The 22280-nt window shown below is 38.7% G+C and overlaps 2 protein-coding genes across 6 annotated transcripts; both read left to right on the top strand.

The window, feature by feature from the left end:
• Positions 1 to 4405: 4405 nt before the first annotated feature.
• On the top strand, positions 4406 to 5843 carry LOC130566969 (uncharacterized). Its single transcript, XM_057354807.1, has 4 exons — positions 4406 to 4631; positions 4967 to 5068; positions 5261 to 5632; positions 5836 to 5843. The coding sequence occupies exons 1-4, from the start codon at positions 4406 to 4408 to the stop codon at positions 5841 to 5843; spliced, it is 708 nt and encodes a 235-aa protein (XP_057210790.1).
• A 7168-nt stretch (positions 5844 to 13011) lies between these two features.
• Positions 13012 to 21132, top strand: asns (asparagine synthetase). Of its 5 annotated transcripts, none has more exons than XM_057355488.1 (12): positions 13014 to 13218; positions 16039 to 16291; positions 16549 to 16786; positions 16898 to 17083; positions 17550 to 17651; positions 17723 to 17850; positions 17943 to 18069; positions 18390 to 18496; positions 19231 to 19331; positions 19410 to 19491; positions 19663 to 19827; positions 19917 to 21132. In XM_057355488.1, exons 2-12 carry the CDS (start codon positions 16043 to 16045, stop codon positions 20127 to 20129), a joined length of 1698 nt encoding a protein of 565 aa, XP_057211471.1. In that variant the 5' UTR covers positions 13014 to 13218; positions 16039 to 16042; the 3' UTR covers positions 20130 to 21132. The 5 variants fall into 5 exon arrangements, with proteins under 5 accessions (XP_057211474.1, XP_057211471.1, XP_057211470.1 ...); XM_057355487.1 differs by having other exon boundaries at positions 13015 to 13218; positions 16036 to 16291; XM_057355490.1 differs by having other exon boundaries at positions 13016 to 13218; positions 16036 to 16291; positions 19663 to 19818.
• The last annotated feature ends 1148 nt before the right edge of the window (positions 21133 to 22280 follow it).

The following is a 22280-nucleotide window of genomic DNA, read 5'->3' as shown; positions in this document are numbered from 1 at the left end:
ATCACACACGAATGGTTTGAACGTAGAGTCAATAGACATATCTTGGATTTCTGAATCAAGCGGATACATCGGACGATCAACTAAAACGACACTCTTATAAGTCTTCTTGCCATTTCTCTTCTTCAGAATGGGACAGTTAACAATGAGGTGTCCCACCTCGTGACAATAGAAACACTCACGTTTCTCAACCTTCAAAGTTTTCTCAGCATTCTTGGACACTATCGAGGAATCTGTAGCACTACCGGCACGATCAGCAGTACTACGGTTCTTGGATGACAGAAACATTACTTTATGAGTAAGCGCAAATTCATCCGCAAAAATAGTTGCTTCAGACAGTGAAGACACCTTCTGTTCATTCAAATAAATAATGATTTTCTCAGGTAGACAACTCTTAAATTCCTCCAACAAAATCAGCTCTTTCAACTGCTCTAACGTGTTAACTTTATTAGCCGTACACCATTTCTCAAATAAATTGCTTTTATCTCTCGCAAATTCCACAAATGTTTGACTGGTGATTTTCACATGATTTCGGAACTTCTGACGGTATGCCTCAGGAACCAATTCGTAAGCGCGCAACACTGCAGTTTTTACATCCTCATAATTCATGCTCTGTTCAAGCATTAACGCAGAACATACAGTACCTCTTGCGCTTTTCCAACAAGTTTACATTGTAAGAAAAGAGGCCAAATGTTTTTTGGCCATTTTAAAGTGGCGGCAATACGTTCGAATACTGCAAAATAGGTGTCAACTTCGCTTTCACGAAACGATGGAACTAAACCAATATATTTGCATAAATCAATTTCAGGTTCACTTACTTGAATAGTGCGTCGTGGTGCAGGTTTCGGGCTAGGAGTAGAAGCCATTTTGGGTGGCGAAGCAGGAAGAACACTAGGAACATCAGCAACTGGGGAATGAACAAATTGTTTAGCAGCTAGTTCCAGATCTAATTCCTTGATCCTGACTGCTCTTTGAGTCTCTAGCTCGACTGTGCGTACTTGAAACAGCTGACTCTGGTATTGCTGCTTGCTCAATTCCAACTCTAACTCTTTCAATCTGATTGCCAACAAAGGATTAACAGAAGGAAAGTTAGCGGGATCCATGCTAGGCAGCTCCGCAGATTTGGGAACCGCCCCCTCTTCTACGGAAACCGACATTTGAATTGCAACACCCGCTTCACCTTCACTTTCCATAAACAAAACGCCACGTTCAACCAGATGTTTTATAATCACCTCCTTAATCTCCGGTTTCCTTGCACCTCGATTTACCTGAATTTGATACAAGTCTGCAATCATAAACAAATCATCTTTACAACAGGTGTTTAACCAACGTAACGATGGTTCAATTGCGAACTTATCTAACTCAAATTTCGCCGACATACCTACTACCCTCCACCATAAAATGAAAATCACCAGGCAAAACAAGAACCACAAAATCAATCTCATAAGCTTACTAACCACAACGAATTTCACAAATTTGGTTAATAAACAAAATACCAATAACTTCTACCCAAATCTGGGAAAGAAACAGACAAGTCCCCCAATTTCATACGAATCTGGGGAAAGGACGGACGAGCCCTCAATTCTGTTAAGACCTCTAGGGGTAAGCCGAAACAGAAAAAAAAGATACCACACTCGCAACCCAGAGTTTCAGTAAACCAAGTTTATTGGTACAAAGTGGGATTCTCTTCAGGGGCAGACAAGGCCAACATAATAAACAAAAGCAGTCTTATTTTAGAGTACTAAATAACCTAGGAGAATAAATAATAGAAAACAAAATACAGAGAATCTTATCTGTCTCCCTGAGGATAAACAAAGCAAAACTGGAATGTGAATCAAAATGGCGTCTAACCCCCTACCTCCCGAAACTTGGTGAAATATGTAAAAGGTATTTACAATGTATGAGAGTGTACTTAAAAATAACACGAAGTACAAATCTCCATATTCACAATACCATGTTCAGACATACAACAGATACTGGAGTTACTAAACACACAGCACACATACTCACATAATCAGATTTCAACTCTCTCGGGTTTTCTCTTGCAAAAGACATCTTTTCATGGTCCTCTGATGCCTTTTGCAACAAAAAGCAGTTTTCAGTGCAAAAAGCATATTTCTGAAAGCTGCGAGTGCTAAATAAGAGCTTTTGACTGATGAACTGTATTCTCTTGCAAAAGACAGCTTTTCATGGTCCTCTGATGACTTGTGTAACAAAAAGCAGTTTTCAGTGCAAAAACATATTTCTGAAAGCTGCGACTGCTAAAAAATAGATTTTGACTGATGAACTGTTTTCTCTTGCAAAAGATACCTTTTCATGGTCCTCTGATGCCTTCAGTAACAAAAAGCAGTTTTCAGTGCAAAAAACATATTTCTGAAAGCTGCGAGTGATAAACAAGAGATTTTGACTGATGAACTGTTTTCTCTTGCAAAAGACAATTTTCATGGTCCTCTGATGCCTTCTGTAACAAAAAGCAGTTTTCAGTACAAAAAGCATGTTTCTGAAAGCTGCGAGTGCTAAAAACGAGCTTTTGACTGATGAACTGTTTTCTCTTGCAAAAGACACCTTTTCATGGTCCTCTGATGCCTTCTGTAACAAAAAGCAGTTTTCAGTGCAAAAAGCATATTTCTGAAAGCTGCGAGTGCTGAAAAAGAGCTATTGACTGATGAACTGTTTTCTCTTGCAAAAGACACCTTTTCATGGTCCTCTGATGCCTTCTGTAACAAAAAGCAGTTTTCAGTGCAAAAAGAATATTTCTGAAAGCTGCAAGTGATAAAAAAGAGCTTTTGACTGATGAACTGTTTTCTCTTGCAAAACCAACACGGTCTCACCCCTCATCGTCACGTATCGACGTTTGGTCATTGCCCCCTGGCGTCGACATCCGAGGCAGAAGGTACCCCCTTTACGTCGCTTTTCAACGTAGATGGCCGTCCGATACACTTGAAGGTAAATCCCTCATCTTCGGATTCTGACGCGGGGGGTCAACTAACGAATCTCTCGCGTGTGCTGGAAAGTTTCGGTTTTCATGGTCATAATCACAAATAACTTTGCTAGATGTAGGCATTATCTTGCGATAAAAATACAACAGGTTTTAGGCTACAGTGGATAGACTTTTTTTAAATGGGTCAGACCCTCAACGTCGGATTTTGACGCAAGCAGGGGGTCAAAATCGATTTGCGCTCTTTATAAAAAAGCGTTTTGCCTGGTATATTTGTTATATTGCTTTTATATTGGTTCCATTACCAACTAACGAAGTTTTAAGACATCGAATTGTGTTTTCTACCGTTTAGTTTTCATTTCTGTTCGTTCATTGTCCGCCCCCAAAATAGATTAGAAATTGATATATTGTTCGACCGGACCTATCTGTTGTATATAATAATATAATAATAATAATTGTACTTGCATCTGTACCCTACTTCACGTTGGCCAATCAACTACTTCAGCAGTGATACGTCAGTGCATGCGACGATCCCAAGCACCATTGCGTTTTTCGATTTCCACACGTAAGTATTGCACTCAATCTAGAATTAGACATATTAGATCCTTGCTTATCAAAAACAATCAGCTCATGCCATAAAGTTGTTGTGTTTGATAATATTTTAGCGCACTGTAGCGATGTCATGGTATTGAGATGGGCATAATAACCTTGTTGCACCAAATGAAATGTGCGCATGGTGCTACAAATTGTTAGATAAAAGTTAGCCAAGGGTTAGGCACTGTTGGTGACAAAATTAAAATAGGTGTGATAGGCATATCCGATTTCAAATATGATATTCTTTGTTGCAACTAAGCAGCCTAGTTGCTTACGAGTTGTGCCACATTCTACTGCCATATTCATAATCATAATTTGGATAAAATTGTCTGCAAAGAACCTAAAGATATATATCCCGGTGGGGACCTAAAGCTGAACGCGCACCAACTCATGGGGACTCCTGTTACCGTGGGGACGAATATTGAGGTCCCCATGGGCAAAAAAGCTTGTACATAAATCGTAAAGAACAACATTTAAAAAAAATCTTAAAATCCAATAAGTTTTCTATGATCTTTAGGTTTAGGGTTGGGTTAGGGGATAAAATATAAAGTTTGTACAGTATAAAAACACCTATGGACTGTCCCTACGGAGATAATAAACCATTTTGTGTTAGTGTATTGTAATGTGTAGTTTAGTTATCAATTCTATACTGATTTATTTTTCTCTTTATCAACAGGTTCTCAAATACAATTTATCTACTAATAAATAGCAGCTGACAACAAAAGGCACTTTTAAGAGCCACGTTTGTATTGTCATTCTCCCTCTTCTCGTTTTTGTATTGTTCTCTCTCTCTACCTATCTATTCCCTCCCGTCCCGTCCTCTCCCCTCTTAGTGGTGTGTTTGTTCTTGTACACTTTTGCGTGTTCTTGTGCACCATGTCAGATCCTAAGATGAACCAGCTCTTGGAGGAGGTCAACAGTCTTGTCAACCAGGCAGAAGACATGGATGAACTCCAAAGGCTGCATGAGGTCATCCACATGCAACAAGAGGCAGCATCATACATCCAGCCATCCACCAGCCAGCCATCTGTGAGGTGGATTAAGAGGGACAGTGGAGGGAACATTATTTATGGGAGGCCAAGATTCTCCAGAAAGCGAGCAGGTCAGTCTTTCTTTTCATTCATGTTAATTAAGATATAGATTATATATCTAGATCTAATTCTACCTTTTGGAATGATATATAAACATGTCACCAAGTCATGGGTCTGAATTAGAAAATATATGATTATTATTATTTTACATAAGGAAAAGCAATGCTAAAACTGTGTCATTATGTTTAAAAGGCAGTCATGGTAATGTATGTTGGGTCAGTTGTGGCCTAGTGGTTAGAGAGTTGGACCCTACTTGTAAGTTGCTTTGGATAAAAGCGTCTGACAAATGAATAAATGTAAATGTATGTGTTTCTAATTGTAAAAGATGTTTTTTTTTCTGCTACAGCAGGTCTTAGCCTCAGACAAACTGGAAAGACAGGTGGTTCCCCTTTCAGGGCTCCGGAAACCAGTGTGGAAATGACCAATGACTTTTCTCACATAAACGCTGGTATGTCCTATTTTGTCCCTGCACTGTAAACAGTATGTTCATTTATAATAGGAATGTAATACACATTCCATATTTTTTTGTTAGTACAATAGATAACACGGTTATTACACACTTCAGAATGACTGTTGTTCAGTGATATACTCTTTTGTTGAATAACCTGTTGTTTTTGAATACTGTCCATTGTTTTAACAGAGTCTTTCCTTCAAGAACTAAAGCGCTCACTGGGTGAAGATTTAGATGACAAAGAAACACCACCACAAGCTTCCAGTGATTGGTCAGTGAGAAAAAGTCTTGTCTCAGGGTGGTGGGCGAAAGTGAGGCCCTGGTTGGTGGACAAAATGGTGGCTAAGCAGCATGTGGCAAGTCCAGTCTGCCAGAAATGTTACTCCAGTCCAGCTATGATCCATTGTTGTGACTGTCGACCACACCCCTTCCTCTGTGCCCGTTGTGACAGCAGCATCCACAAGGCTCAAGTCTTCCACAACAGGGACTCAATTAGAGAAGGCTTCTTTCAGCCATTGCCTCCGACATCCTGTTTTGTGGAGAAGGTTCTTACCCAGTGCGGTAAGTTGTAGTTTTTGAGAGATTTTATCACTTGTTAATTCCAGTTATCACCTGGAAAACTAAATACTAAAACCTAAATCATTTCTGATCAGTCGATGAGTACATGAAGAATATCTGGTCTTAAAAAGCTGACAGTAAATACGCATGTTAGTCGTTATCTTCTATCCTCTAACTATTCTCATAAATGCTTCTTTTTTTTCTAGTAGAGTAGAACATGTTTTCATTTTTATCCTTAAACTGCATTTTTCTCACACCAAGCTGTTTAAAAGAAATATAGGCATACATTCTTTTGCCTAGAACCGGATATTGAAAATGATATAGCACTGGATATCTCTTCAGCTTTCATATAGTATTGGATTTTATTCAGCAGAGTAGAAAGTGAGAAACCTTTTAGCTGTACCAATTAATGGAATACTTGATTCTGATTGGTCAGTCCTGGCATTATGTAAGCAAATGCCACATAACTGTTTAAATGACCGTTGTCCCTAGCAACACATTTTCTTCACTGGTTTAATAGGTCTTATATTACTCTGTGGTTCTCACATAATCAAATACATTTGACGCAAATCAATATTTCATGTCCATTTATATATTTATTTAGTAAGTAACCGTGTAATAATGAGGATGATGTGCAGTCATTATTTCAAAATAAATCCTTTCAGGATGCCACATGATCCCTCAGCATCAAGTTTGAGAACAAATCTGGCTAAAAATTCTGAATAGATTAACCAGTTATTGTGAAATGACCCTGTACTTTTCTATAAAATGAGGCACGCTTCTTTGCAACCCCAAATAGCCTATAGTTACAGAATAATAAACGAAAGAGTTGTTTACTCTACCCGTGGTAAAAACACCGTAATGCAGGCCTCCTGTGATTTACTGCTTTAATAATGACTGCCAATAAAAATGAACACTGAAGCCACAAAAGAGAAGCAAGCTACCTGTGGTCCACCCTGCCGCCCCTACTGATGTAAGAGCACGGCTCGGGTATGTCTCAACACAAAGATACTGACTGTGTCATTCACATGTGCTCCGATTACTAAGATCATAGAAGAGATTTCTGATAGAAATGGACACCCATGAAAGAAGGAGGGTCAGCAGATAGAAAAGAGGAAGAGCAAAGAAATGACTTCACAAGATTAGGGTCAGATGGCGGTTCTCGGCTATTAAAAGCTCCATGCTGGGAGTTTTATAATCAAATAGACTCCAATGCAAGACAGGGATTTCAATAAAACAGACCGGACCCTTCTATGCTGCTGATACTGTTTGCACAGCAGGAAAATAAAACTTATGGATCAGAAGAAAGTGAATGGATTCTGAAGGTCACTTTTAGGACAGGCATCACGACTAAGATGGTTTGTGTGTGATCCAGTATACTGTATGTGTATGCTTGTATATGCATTGATGTATTCAGTGTACCATACATTTTTGCATGGCTGCTTCAATTCGTTTCTCTCTCTCTATCTGGAACGTAAGTGTCTCCCTAACGATTATTCAGTTTCTCACTCAGCGCCATTCACATGTCATGTGTTAGTAGTGCAATGTGACAGATGCCAGCCAGAGCCTGCAGGGAGCACAGCATTCCTGTCTCAGCACTTACTGGTCACGGCATTATGGGAATGAAAGCATCTCTCGGGCAGGTCTGTCAACGTAGCGCTAGAACGCCTGGGACGACTGTCAACACCGCTGGTCTGTCATCCGCTTTCCACTCGCCTCATCTCCCGACATCAACGGACCTTACGTTGACATTGACCTTTCCACTGCAATTAGCCACTTAATCAGGAATTAATTATTAATATTAACAAAACCAACAGGGCTTGAGGTTGTTTGTCTCTTTTACCTCATTACCATCCACTAATGACCAAGCCGGCATCTCATTTCCACTCCAAAGGGAGTGGAGAAATATTTGTGCTGAGATTTCAGGTGTTGGTAAAGGGCACTCGGAGATGCCCCATCCTGCTGGAGAGACTTCCCGTCCGGACACCATGCAAGGCAGGAAATGTGCATATAATTACAGTTTGAGTATGAATTAGAAGTTAATGAGAACATTGTTCCTAGGCAAAATGTCAGCCACAAGCATCCGGGCTGTTTATAAAACTAACAGGTTGCAAACTCAAGCACTTCTGTCTTAAGCATTGTACAGTTCTGCCAAAAGTCTAATGCCAGTGGAAGTCAGCATTACAGTGAAAAAAAACAAAAGCCCAGTTTCATTCCTCAAGAGGACGCAGAGAGAGGAGATTAAATGGGAATGAAACATTCATCCTTGTCCAGACCGAATGTGTCCTGTGCCGGGGTGAACCGGCCACCGGATGCACAGAGATGAGGTCGTAGGTAGAGAATGACACTCATTAAAATACCACTTCCTGTGCCGCTAATTACTTATAATTACAGAAAGCTGGAATGATAAGAATTGATGTTCCACCCAGACGAGACGATGGCGTTCGCTGGTCCCCGAGTTCATCGCTTTTTATTCACAGCGTGTCCTTCAGGAAATGAGCTGCTTGGCATGCAGAGAGGTCTGAGATATCTTCCATAGCAGTGTGGTAATTGATGTCCAGCAATGTGATCATAAGTAATGCTCTGTCTATTACTACATGAACTTGCTAAATTACACTGAGCTTGAATATTAAAAAATTCAGATTAGTTTGATGACTTTAGAAGGTCCTTAGAGTTGTTTCAAAGCAACAACATAAACAGACGTTACTGCGCATGCGCGGTTTTGTGGCCCAAACGTATTTTCCGCCACACATCCTCAAAGAATAGAGAGTCCCTGTAGATTATTCCTGATAACAAGCAAAATAAATAACAAGTGAATTACATTTGCCAGAAAGTAAAAAATGTCTAGCCCGTATGTTTTGGGGTTACCATTAGAAGAACCGTTACTTGGCTAAAATTAAATGCAACAAAGTTGCATGACCCATTCAACAAATTGTTTAATAAAATTAACATACAATAAAATGTAACAAATTGTTTATTTAATACAATTATTATAAAATACTAATATTAATTAATATTAATATAGATAAAATATAAATAGCTATATTATTAGCCATTAGCCAGGCCGATCAACAAACACAGACCAGAAGTTAATTTCGGGCATGTGTCAATTTTGCACGTGTGTCCAATGAAACCATCACTATAGTCAACTTTGATGAAACCTTAAGGGAATAGTTCACCCAAAAATTTAAATTCTGTCATCATTTACTCACCCTCAAGTTGTTCCAAACCTGTATTCTTTGTTCTGCTCAAACACAAAGTAAGATATTTGGAAGAACGTTAGCAATTTTCTTTGTTTAACCCTTCACCTGCCTGCGCTTGGGTTCTGCCTCACACCCCGTTTCCTGACAACAATGGTAGTCAGAAGTGCCCCAGAACTGTTTGCTGTCCTACATTCTTCAAAATGTCGTCTTTTGTGTTCAACAGAACAAAAAAAAAGATAAAGTAATTTTTCCTACTATGGGAGTCAATGGGGGGCGAACCTGTCTGGTTATATGCGTTCTTCCAAATATCTTTCTCTGTGTTCATCAGAACAAAGAAATGTATACAGATGTGGAACAACTCGAAGGTGAGTAAATGATGACACAGAATTTTCATTTTTGGGTGAAGTATCACTACCATAGTAGGAAAAATTAAAACAAAAGTGCCCCATCTTAAAAACATCTCATTTTGTGTTAAACAGAACAAAAGGTATATACAATATTTTTTTCTATATGGTACTGAATAATGTCCCAGAACTGAAAATTGCTAACATTCTTCCAAATATCTTTGTGTTCATCAGAAAAAAGATATTTATACAGGTTTGGAACAACTTGGGGGTGACAGAATTTTCATTTTTGGGCGAACTATCCCTTTAATGCTTCTGACTTGCTTGCTAACAGTGATTGAAAGACTTTCTTTAAGATTTAAAGGGACAGTTCACCCAAAAATAAAGATTTGATCATTTATTCAGGTGAAACCTGTATATACAGTAACTCCTCATTTTGTGAATTAAAAAGATAGTTTGGGAAATGTCTCAGTGGTTTTGTGTCCATGCAATGAAAGGCAATAGGGGCTTCTTTCAATTCTTTAAAATATCTTTTGTGTTCTGCAGAATAAAGTCATACATGGCGTGAATAAAAAAGATAAGGATTGTCATTTTGACATGAACTGTCTCTTTAAGTTCAGTCTATCATGACTCTGTACTTCATTGTGTTTGATTTCATTTATGAAAAGGGATGAGAATGATTCTTTACTTGAAGTGTTTCATTATTTTGATGTTATAGAACAACACTTTCACCTATCCTGTGTTAATGTGCAGAGACAACTAAGTCATTCGTAGATTGATTTATGTAAACACTTGTGTAAACATTGGCACTTTTAATCATTGCTCTGTTCGCTTGTGCAGCCCAATATCAACTTGTGGCTCAGCCTATGCGATTTTGAGGCGGGCCCCAAAGAAGACAGGGGTGCAGTAGAATTGTTTGGGAAAACAGAAAATCATTATTTTTCCTAATCTGTGTGGTGCTGCTAGTGACACACGTCACATATATAAGTAGTACCCTAAAATGATATGAGGCCAGAGAACAGTACTCAGCAGGTTTAGGGTAGATATGATGAACAATAGCAGATGTGATAGAGTCTGGTGTCAGGACACAGGTGTTGCCCTCTTTGCTTACCAACTGCCTCTCCCATCTCCCATCCATCTGCCATTAACCGGCTGTCTAGCATCACATCGAAACGCCTAGTTTCTCCATGCACAGCTGCAAAATCACGGCTAATAAGAGTTATTTCATTCTTGAAGTTTTGCATGTTCTTGTCTTGCTTCAGGGCTTGGTTACATTCGGTCTGATTTTTTGCTTGTTTTGAAATGTGTGAGATATGAAGCAATCATAATTTCAAATGAACCAAATTTACTTCAGCACAGAATGCATTTGTCACCTGATGTAGATCAAGCTGGATCTTGGGCCTGACAGTGAGCTTTATTGTATTTTCAAGGCTGAATTTCAAAATGAGGCTGTCCTCTATACTGACAACTCAGCACAACGAATCTGAAATCTGAATATCCCATGTACCATCAGATATACCTATTTCAGTTTAAATAACTGAGCAGATATGAAGTGCAAACTGAAGCTTGAGAATGGAAGTGGTCGTATTACACAAACGTTTGTCTTTACGTAAAAGGGAAAATTAAGGAGAACAGAAAATGAACCCTTACATTCTCACACTTCATTGTGAATCTGACTGACATGCACCTGCTGACATGCAGAAGTCAGGCGCTACGAACAGAAACAGCACAGCTCTGCTAAGATTGGCACGCAGGGCACTGCCACATAACTCAAACCCTGTCCACGTTTCTGGAAAATGTCACACCACAGCATCTCTTTAGAAGAAAATATAGATGGACTAAAAAAAACTTGAGTTAATCGTTATCGTAAAACCAAAAAGATAATTAACAAGTAAAACAAAAAAAAAAAAAAAAAAAGAACAAAAAAAACTTAAAAACAAAAAATAACAAAAAAAAAACAATAATAAAAAATAAAAAAAAAATGAAAAAATAATAAGATAAAAAAATTTATCGAAACAGCATACAATAAGCAGCAAAAATAAATAAATCAAGATCGACAAAAAATAATCTTTGAAAGTAGTAAAGCGATGTACTTTGAGTCCACAGAAGGAAGAAAATCAGATAAAGGAGTCAAGGAGGAGAAGATTAGTAATTGAAACATACACGCTACAACCAAACAGGACCAAGTTATGTTTCAAAATAAAATAATGCAAGCTGATGGTTAAATGTAACAAAGACAATTAACATTGTCATTTTTATTGCATGGAAAATGCCAAGCCCTGTTTACTCAGTTATTTTACTGCAAGCACAGGTGTTTTGTGTGCATTTTGTATCATTTATTGTTGTTGTTTTTTTCAAATAAAAACGACTTCATTACGTTTAATTCATGTCATGCACTTCTCTAAAAACTGTAAAACAAAAAAGTATTGGTTAGCTCTCATTCGCGTCACGTCAGCAAATAGCATTCCAGTTCCGGCTGTGAAGGGACATGTAATTGGTTAGATCTTCCACTGAATGAATACGCCCACACTGACCAAGTCGCCGTTGAGTCTGAACGAGAGTGAGAGATCTCGCTCGTGAACGAATTGAACGAACTGGTACCTGTCGTTCATGAACGAAATGAACGAGAGTGTACACTGTAGGTCGGTCATTTAGCATGTGAGTCTCGTTCAGCAATCAGCAGAAAGCGGATGCAGAGCGTTACAGTAGGCTACTTTGCACGCTTGTTTATTTAAAATACATAAACTTCACGTTTNAACATAATCCCAGATTTATGAATGTGTAAATGACCAAACAATTAACTTTTTAATTATGCAGAAAAACCTTGTGCGTTGGTCATCTGAACCACTTATTTAGACTTATTTTATTTATTTAATGAGTAGATCAGAGACACACATTTTAATAAAGCCTGTAATCAGTTTATACGTCCATTAATACGTTCGTTGACATAAAACAACTCTTTTTCGCCACCTGCTGGCGTATTATAGAAATGGTCTCTGAACGAATCATTTTGGTGAACGAACTGAAAAAGAACGAATCACTCAAATGAATCATAATTCCCATCACTAGTGTGTTCGACTTGACGCGGCGCTGTGCAGATCGATCGAAATCTGACTAGAAGCAGTGCATGCCGGTTAGAAATTAGGTTTGTTCGACTTGATGCGGCGCCGCAAGATCCGACAGGCAGATGACATCAAAGTACCGCGAGAGCCATTCGAAAAACCATAAAATGTTTGGTTTCGAATCGCTCTCGCGGTACTTTGATGTCATCCGCCTGTCGGATCTTGCGGCGCCGCATCAAGTCGAACAAGCCTATTTTGTCCGACTAAAACCGGCGCCGACGCCACGTGACTTTCACGTGGAGCATTAAAGCAGCGCGAGAGCGTTTCGAGAACAACGAGCTTGCTCAGCCGGCGCAGCATCTCAGGAGCAGCTGCACCAGGCTGTGATGATGACATAGCTTTTCATGATTGGCTAGACAACGATCACGTGCTTTTCGGGTTTATTATAACACCCTCAGTTCAACAATACTTATTAATGCATGTTTTTAAAACAGCTAAAACTCTGTTCGTACAAATATAAAAAACATGTTATTTTGTGTTGTTTAATAAAATAAAAATGAAATGAATACAGACTCCGTTGGTAATTTAATAATATATTCTTATGTTTACCACACATTTTTAGGCACACGGTGTTAAGCAGCACATAACATTTGCAATATGAAGAGTTTATGGTTGCTACTTTTTAATTTAAACGTTTGTTTATTGGACAATTCCAGTATTCTAATCCACTTCAATCGCACTTTGAAAAGGAAACACGGTGCGAACGTCACTACGGCAAGCAGCTGGCGTCCAATTTGACTGCTTCTTTTTCAACTCCTCCCTCTACTGCAAGCGGCTAATCTCGCCGATCAGTTTGTGTGCAGCGCCGCATGAGCTCGAACACACCTACTGTCTGCAGAAACAGCGCACACGTGTTTCATCAGCCAAACCTTGCTAAACAGCAACTGGCATTACTCACGAATAAAGACCATCTTATAAAGGTATGCTGTAGTAACTGTTACTAATTGCCATCTTTTACAACTATTGTTTACTGTGATTTACATCATGTTTAGACGACACACACATATATATATAATATTGTGTAGATTACCGTGATGATTTTCCATATGATAAACCTTGTATTTAGTGCCATCACTGAATTACTTGAAAATGTCATTGTACCTTATGCTGAAGTTACATCAGCCAAAGCTGTAAGGTTACTTTCTGTTTTGTGAACTATGCCGTTCCTTCAGTGGAGTTTCATAAGGGTGTACAAATCTTACCAGTAAGCTATATGGCTGGAATTTACAGGCTAGATGCAGATAGTCTCGCGTAAACTTTGGCCGCTTTTATTGGTCAAGGCCCGCCCAAAAGACAATGACTGACAGGTGAAGCTACCAATCCAGTATAGTTTTGTGCTGCGTCATGTTTAGTGGCGTGGAAATGTCCCCACAATTACAGACCGATGTGCAACTAGTAATCATCCATTCACGATCGTCTTCAAATTTACTTTTACAATGGCGCTTCAGTCTCCTAGAGCACCGTCTTAAACACACATGTAAATAAACGTAACTAAAGCAAACTAGTGTAATCTTAAAACAGCTGTTTAGTAATTTTATGCATTAAAACAGAAAATACACGAAACCTACTTGGCAGAGAACAATAGCATTACTTACCATTGTACAACGGAGAACCAAACACAAGACTAAACCACTGCTATGTCAGCGTCTGTTCTTTCATCTTGGCCCGCATATGCGGCGGATATCCCCTACTCGTTGTGAGGTATTTTACTTGATCTTCCATAATAGATGTGTACGGAGCCCGTCTGGTCACCCCTCGGAGAAAGGAAAGCAAGACCCGCAAATCCGTGGCCACAGTTTTGTAATTCGTTCCCTCAATTTAAAAATCCGTGCTCTCGGATTAATAAACTGTACCCACAGTTTACAAAACCGTACTCCTTCGAGTGTATTCCTTCAAAATATCTGTAGAAGAAAGTTGTGCATTTTATTGGTGTTCTTTGGAATAGTGTAATTTGGAATAATTTATGACCAATATGTATGCACCATAATGTCATATTATACACTGGGTTCCAAATTATTATGCAAATGATATCTTTCTCTGGTTTTCCTAATTTGTCGATGCAAATGACAGTCAGTATAATTTTCAAGTAATCAACAGTTAGGGTACATTTGGAATTTTATTGAACAAACCTCCCACTGACAACAGTATTTATTTAAAAAATGAAAAACTCAAAATGCACTGTTCCAAATTATTATGCACAACAGAGTTTGAAAACATTTCATAGGTTGTAAAAAACTGAAAATGGTCATTTGTTGAATTTGCAGCATTAGGAGGTCATATTTACTGAAATCAAAAGCTATTTCAATCAAAAACATCCTAACAGGGCAAGTTACATGTTAACATAGGACCCCTTCTTTGATATCACCTTCACAATTCTTGCATCCATTGAACTTGTGAGTTTTTGGATAGTTTCTGATTGAATTTCTTTGCAGGATGTCAGAATAGCCTCCCAGAGCTGCTGTTTTGATGCTAACTGCCTCCCACCATCATAGATCTTTCGCTTGAGGATGCTCCAAAGGTTCTCAATAGGGTTGAGGTCAGGGGAGGATGGTGGCCACACCATGAGTTTCTCTCCTTTTATGCCCATAGCAGCCAATGACACAGAGGTATTCTTTGCAGCATGAGATGGTGCATTGTCATGCATGAAGATGATTTTGCTACGGAAGGCATGGTTCTTCTTTTTGTACCATGGAAGAAAGTGCTCAGTCAGAAACTCTACATACCTTGCAGAGTTCATTTTCACACCTTCAGGGACCCTAAAGGGGCCCACCAGCTGTCTCCCCATGATTCCAGCCCAAAACATGACTCCGCCACCTCCTTGCTGACGTCGCAGCCTTGTTGGGACATGGTGGCCATCCACCAACCATCCACTACTCCATCCATCTGGACCATCCAGGGTTGCACGGCACTCATCAGTAAACAAGACTGTTTGAAAATTAGTCTTCATGTATGTGTGGGCCCACTGCAACCGTTTCTGCTTGTGAGCATTGGTTAGGGGTGGCCGAATAGTAGGTTTATGCACAACTGCAAGCATCTGGAGGATCCTACACCTTGAGGTTTTCGGGACTCCCGAGGCACCAGCAGCTTCAAATACCTGTTTGCTGCTTTGCAATGGCATTTTTGCAGCTGCTCTCTTAATCCGATGAATTTGTCTGGAAGAAACCTTCCTCATTCTGCCTTTATCTGCACGAACCCTTCTGTGCTCTGAATCAGCCACAAATGTCTTCACAGTACGATGATCTCGCTTAAGTTTTCGTGAAATATCTAATGTTTTCATACCTTGTCCAAGACATTGCACTATTTGACGCTTTTCGGCAGCAGACAGATCCTTTTTCTTTCCCATATTGCTTGAAACCTGTGGCCTGCTTAATAATGTGGAACGTCCTTCTTAAGTAGTTTTCCTTTAATTGGGCTCACCTGGCAAACTACTTATCACAGGTGTCTGAGATTGATTTCAGTGATCCAAAGAGCACTGAGACACAATACCATCCATAAGTTTAATTGAACAATATAAAATTAAATGTTTACGACACTTAAATCCAATTTGCATAATAATTTGGAACGCAGTGTAGTATTATTGGAACATTATATTTGCCATTTGTGTTACAACTGTATATTGGCAACTACTTTGAAAATATGCAAACTGAACAGTAAAATAACATGATGTTATATTTAGACAATATTAATAATGTTGCTCCCTTCTTTTTCTCATTAATATTTATTTTATTCATCTCCAGCAGCAGTATGTGTGGTATATGGGCATTGTTTGGCAGTGATGAGTGCCTCGCAGTTCAGATCATTAATGCCATGAAGATTGCTCATCGCGGTCCTGACGCTTTCCGCTTTGAGAATGTCAATGATTTTACCAACTGCTGCTTTGGATTTCACCGCCTGGCCATTGTGGACAAGCTGTATGGCATGCAGCCTCTACGTGTCAAGAAGTTTCCCCACCTCTGGTTGTGTTACAACGGTGAGATCTACAACCACATCAGGGTAAGTAGCCAAACTTGTTTCTTGTGTTTCAATAATGATTTTTGTTATTATTTTACCTACTAATATCAATAGCTCATAACTTACACAGTATCCGTTCCTCATGTGCTTTCATTTGTTGGTCAAAGTTTCACCTTCTTCGCCATCTTGGTGCTATTTATATATTTAATGTTGTATTAGAAAAACACTAAGGTTCAAATTGTTCGACTTATTATTAGCAGTTTTAACAGTATCATCCCTTAACGGATCTTCTCTTATAGCTAAAGGATCACTTTGAGTTTGATTATCAGACCAAAGTTGATGGAGAGATTCTTCTGCACCTGTATGATCGCTTTGGGATTGAGAAGATGGCGTCTCTGCTAGATGGTGTATTTGCCTTTATCTTGTTAGACACTACTAAGAGAAAGGTTTTCCTGGGCAGAGATACCTACGGTGTAAGGCCTTTGTTCAAGATGATTACCGATGATGGCTTTCTAGCTGTTTGCTCTGAGGCCAAAGGTAAAATCCAAACTGTTATTCTCCTACATTTCCGGCCGTATTTTGCTTCACAGTTACATAGTCTAAATGTGATTCTGACAGCATTAAGTCATTTAAATGTTATCCACACAGGTTTAACAGAGATCAAACACTCCATGTCCACTCCTGCAAAGATCACCCCCTTTCCACCGGGACACTTTGAAGAATTTAACCTCAAGCGTTCGGGAAAAGTAGAGCATGTTCAGATGTATCGTTTCCACAACTTCACAGACGAACCCAAACACGCCACCTACGACATCGTGGAGGGACTTGGCACAGGTAGATGTGTAATGTAGACACATGCTAGAAACTTAATGGCGTCAACAGCCGCAATGACTTTGTACTTGGCAAGGTAGCGATGGCATTTCACAAAATTATTCAGTAATGTACTTATTTTTTTAGAAAGTTGTTATACTATTGTTGACTAGTTTGTGTTGCCCTTCCTTGACGTGTGGGTGTTTCCTCAATTAGGGGAACTTACCAAACCGGTTTGTACTGGAACTTTTTAATGATGTATTTTAAAAAAAATGAAATAAAATGCATTATTACTCCAATCAAAATGGGCACCTAAAAATCAAAATCTGTTGTTTAGCAAGTACAAAAAAAATGTAAACGTAAGCTTGATGTCATTTGACTTTAACCCAGATGAGAAACATAAGTATGTAAATCAAATATGGCGAGATGAAAACAAACATTATAGATTCCTGGTTCAAAGGTGGCTCTAATATGTTTGAATATGATTCAGGCTTTGAACTGGAGATTGTCAAGAGCAACATTAGGATCCTGTTTGAAAATGCTGTAAGGAAGCGATTGATGGGTCAAAGAAGAATTGGCTGTCTCCTCTCAGGTACCTGTGCTTATTTACTTATTTGCTTTTAATATACTATTTTTAACTCTTCCTTAATGCTTACTGTTCAGGCGGTCTTGATTCCAGTCTGGTTGCTGCAACAGTTGTGAAACTGGCAAAAGAAGAGAACCTCGATTATAAGATTCAAACCTTTGCCATCGGCACTGAGGACAGCACAGATATAATAGCTGCTCGCAAGGCAAGCGACATGTCGAAGATGCTTGATATTTTTAAACATACACATGTATGTAGGGTCAGATCAGTTGGGTTTTAACTGGTTTTGTGTCTCAGGTGGCAGCTCACATAGGCAGTGAGCACCATGAGGTGAGCTTCACTCCTGAGGAAGGTATCCGTGCCATACAGGAAGTCATCTTTCACTTGGAAAGTTATGACATCACAACTGTGCGTGCATCTGTTGGTAAATGTGCAAGAACAAAGCAGACTAAGAATTAATAAATGTATTGACGGAAATAGTTTTAAAGAGTTTTACATCAAAAAGTCTGATCCATAAGTTAGTATAATATTGCTGTCACTAAATATAGCTCGATGAACATTATTGTACACCAACTAAAATGATAATTCCAATATAAAAAACACACCTTCATGTCAAGTTCATGTCAACTTTCTAAATACTGTACATTTCTACACTCAATATGCAGTGTGATTTCATAACCACTAGATGACAGCAGTGCTCAGCATTTACATTCAGGCACACATCTGTTTTGTATTTGTCTTGAGGTATGTACCTGATCTCAAAGTTTATCCGTGAGAAGACAGACAGGGTTGTGATTTTCTCAGGTGAAGGTTCTGATGAACTGACACAAGGATACATCTACTTTCATAAGGTACATGTCATTGCATGCTCATTTATTCCTTGATTCATTTACATTTAAGCATTTGGCAGAAGCTTTTATCCAAAACGACTTACATTGCATTATACTATACATTTGATTCTGACTATGTGCAATCCCTGGGATCGAATCCATGACCTTGGCGTTGCTAGCACCATGCTCTAACCACTGAGCTACAGGAAATCATTTAATAATCCATATACTGCCAATATGAGATCTATAATGTCTATGGTGCTCAATGTTGTATTTACATCGATTTTGAAAGAGAATTGTGATTTTATTTATTTTTGGCCTAAGCATCAAGATTTACAGAAGAAAAAATATTCTGAGACTGAGGCCTCATCTAAAAATATTAGAGACCCATTGAATTTAATAGCTAAATATACATTTATTTTTATTAGAGTGTAGTGTAGTGTATCATTTATTAAAGGACAGCACAAAACAAATGTTAATAAAACGATAAAAGTAATTGCACACGTTAAGTTGTCAAAGATTATTGCTTCATAGTCCATTTAATGATAGTTGTGATGAACTACTGTACACCTGTGGTTAATCTGCAGGGCACATGTGTCAACTTTACACATTCATTAGAAATCACTTTGATACCAGATTGTTTCACTATTTTTTTTTTTCAAATAAATGTATAAATAACATTTTTTATTTAATGTAGAATCATTTCTGTTGTGTGAGAACTCAACTGAACATGTTTTACCATGTATTTGATGTAGGCTCCATCACCTGAAGCTGGTTCTGAGGAAGCTATGCGTCTGCTGAAAGAACTTTATCTGTTTGACTTGCTGAGAGCCGACAGAACCACAGCTGCATTCGGGTGAGATCACCAGACCTTCACGCATCTGCTCACTGAAGTCCACTGCATCTGTGATTCTGAATCTTTCTTTTATTCTAGACTGGAGTTGAGAGCGCCTTTTTTGGACCACAGGTTCACTGCATACTACCTCTCACTGCCTGAAGAGATGAGAGCACCAAAGGTGGGACTTCCTCACACCTCGATAATTCCTTCTTCTCCATATCACAATCTGAGATTTCTAGGAGTCTAGATTTCTGGTCTATATCTAGAGTCAAGTGCTGAATTTATTTTTCTCTCGTTGTAATGTTAATGGTTTTTATTATTATGTTGACTAACTTGTTTGAAGGAGCAGGATGGAATTGAGAAGTACCTCTTGAGGGAAGCATTCAGTGACACAAAACTGCTTCCAGATGAGATTCTATGGAGGAGAAAAGAGGCTTTTAGTGACGGTATAACATCCGTAAAGAAATCCTGGTACACAAGCCTGCAAAAGCATTCTGAGTCTGCGGTACGACAGGTGCACTGATGAGTCATGAATTCATAAAACCTTCCGCATATTTTGGTATTTTTTGAATGGCTCTATTTTTGTTTTCTTGCTTTCGTTAGATAAATGAATCTCAGTTAGAGAATGGTCCTAAGAGATTCCCTTTCAACCCTCCCACAACCAAAGAGGGCTTCTACATAAGGCAGACCTTTGAAAAGATGTACCCCAATCACAGTGAATGGATCCCACATTACTGGATGCCGCGATGGATCGAGGCCACAGACCCCTCCGCCAGAACTCTGTCCATCTACAAGCCAGATAAAGACCACCAATAAGCCTTAACAACAACAGAGTTTGACTAAACATTGTGTTCACTGCAACACTATGCATACTGTATGTCTGTGCATTATAGATAGGCAGAAAAAATGTCTGTTTTTGAAAAACATAACAAGAGTTTCGGTTGGTTTTACAGTAGTAACAATAACTAGTAGTTATTAACAATATATGAAATATTTTTACCAAAAACTAGTTACTATTTTTGTGAGACCTCGACTGGTTACTCAAAGATTGTTGATTGAAACCCTGTAATCTGTATTCACTGCAACTATTTCAATTGTGCCCCTGACTAAGACACATTAACAGCCACAAGTTTCTTCAATGGCACTGTCTTTTTAATACTTACAGTAAATAATTTGGGATGACAGAGTTATCTAAATAACAATAAATTTGTTATGCAGCCACGTTAAGAGTGCGAGCATACACTATGCCTGGTCATTGTAAGCCTCATAAGATATCAGAGAAAGAATGCCTCTTGTCACCTGTTATATTAGGGTGAACCATTAAGCCTTACATGTGGCTTAAATTACATTGAATATTTTGTAAGAGCGGCACAGCAGTAATATAAAATAGAATGTGTTATACTGCTGACATTAGTCTGATATGCATTGGAAGACTTGCCAACACTGTAATACAAAAAAATGTAACAGATCAGTGTCACTTGAATGTTTTGAGAAACGTCATCACTTCTAAAAGATGTTTTCGTGAATATATGAGTACATTCCGAGTCATTTTGCGCGTAAAACAGACATATCCGAAAACGTCAGATTTTGTAGTAAAAGGTGTGTATGTTAATATGCATATATGTAAACAGGGCGTGCATGCACGGTCATTCACAATTATCATAATCCCCGCCTATGATCACAGCTACGCAAATTACGTATCTCTGAATGCTGGAATCCTCTGGACTTCATTCTCTGGTTTGGCTACATTTATTGTATAAATGCACAAGAGACTAATAGGCTATATGCTTACCAATAAATTAATCAATTAAACTGTCCACTATAGCGTTTTTAGACTGCTGAAATAATACCTGGTGCTCTTCTGAAAACGACCAGCTGGTGGCGCTTTAGAACGCTTTGGAGGCACTGCGCGTTTTTCGAGACGGGTGTATCGGCAGGTCGAAATGGGCGTGCCTAAAGGTCTTTTTCAATTGGTCGCGAAAACTGCCTGTTCCACATCAGCTTTACATTTAAAGCGACTTTTTCACTGTGTTGTTTCTGTATCGAAGATTTTAAATATGAAACCAAGAATCGGCAGTTGATTTATAAAGATACTAGTGTCTATTTGAAAATTGGCCTCGATGTGAATCTAATGTGTGAGCTCCCTGTGATCACCGGAGCGCCGGTGTTGTGCCGAAAACACACTCCCTGCCAGAATCGCACTGCCTTCGCGTGCGCGCGCGTGACGTCACCGCTGGTTTACAAAGGCGATTCTGGTCTGTAACTCGCGTTTTTCAGTATTCGTTACGAAAATGTCACATTCTTAGACAATGTAAGCAATACAGGTATATTTATGTGATTGATTTAAACTTCGTTTGAATAAATGTCTTATATTTACATACGGAGAATAAGCATTTAGTGGATCGAAATGAAGTTGGAATAAACTAAATCGACTTTCTTGTTGTTCCAAATGACTGTAAACAGTACTGCATTACTGACTGAATCAACTCTTTTCATTACACCTAAATGTGTGTTTTACACCTAGGCCTTACACAAGGCAGAAAATTACATGTAGTTGAAGACACACAATAAAGAAAGCAGACACATCTGACGATATAAAATAATGTATAAATGATCAAATTGAAAAAAAATGTTTTAAATGGCGAACACTGACATTTTTAAATAGGTAAAGACGAATGATGATCCTGCAGAAAGATTTATTGATTTAAGTTGAAAAGGTAATGTAAGGGGGGGGCCCCTTATAATGCTCTCTATAATGCTTTATAATAATGATAGACACTTGTATTTTTCAGGAGACAGACTACAGTTCAAGAGATGTCACCAGCATCCGTTTTCATGTGTCTCTGACATTGCAAACCTGAGATTTGGGGGGGGGTATGATTTCGGCAAGCCTTGCCAAAATCACACTCCCCTCTTTATAATGCTTTATAATAATGATGGACACTTGTCTTTTTCAGGAGACAGACT

Source organism: Triplophysa rosa, linkage group LG16 (genome assembly GCF_024868665.1).
Source record: "Triplophysa rosa linkage group LG16, Trosa_1v2, whole genome shotgun sequence".
Classification (NCBI taxonomy): Eukaryota; Metazoa; Chordata; class Actinopteri; order Cypriniformes; family Nemacheilidae; genus Triplophysa; species Triplophysa rosa.
This window is presented reverse-complemented; position numbering and strand designations above follow the sequence as displayed.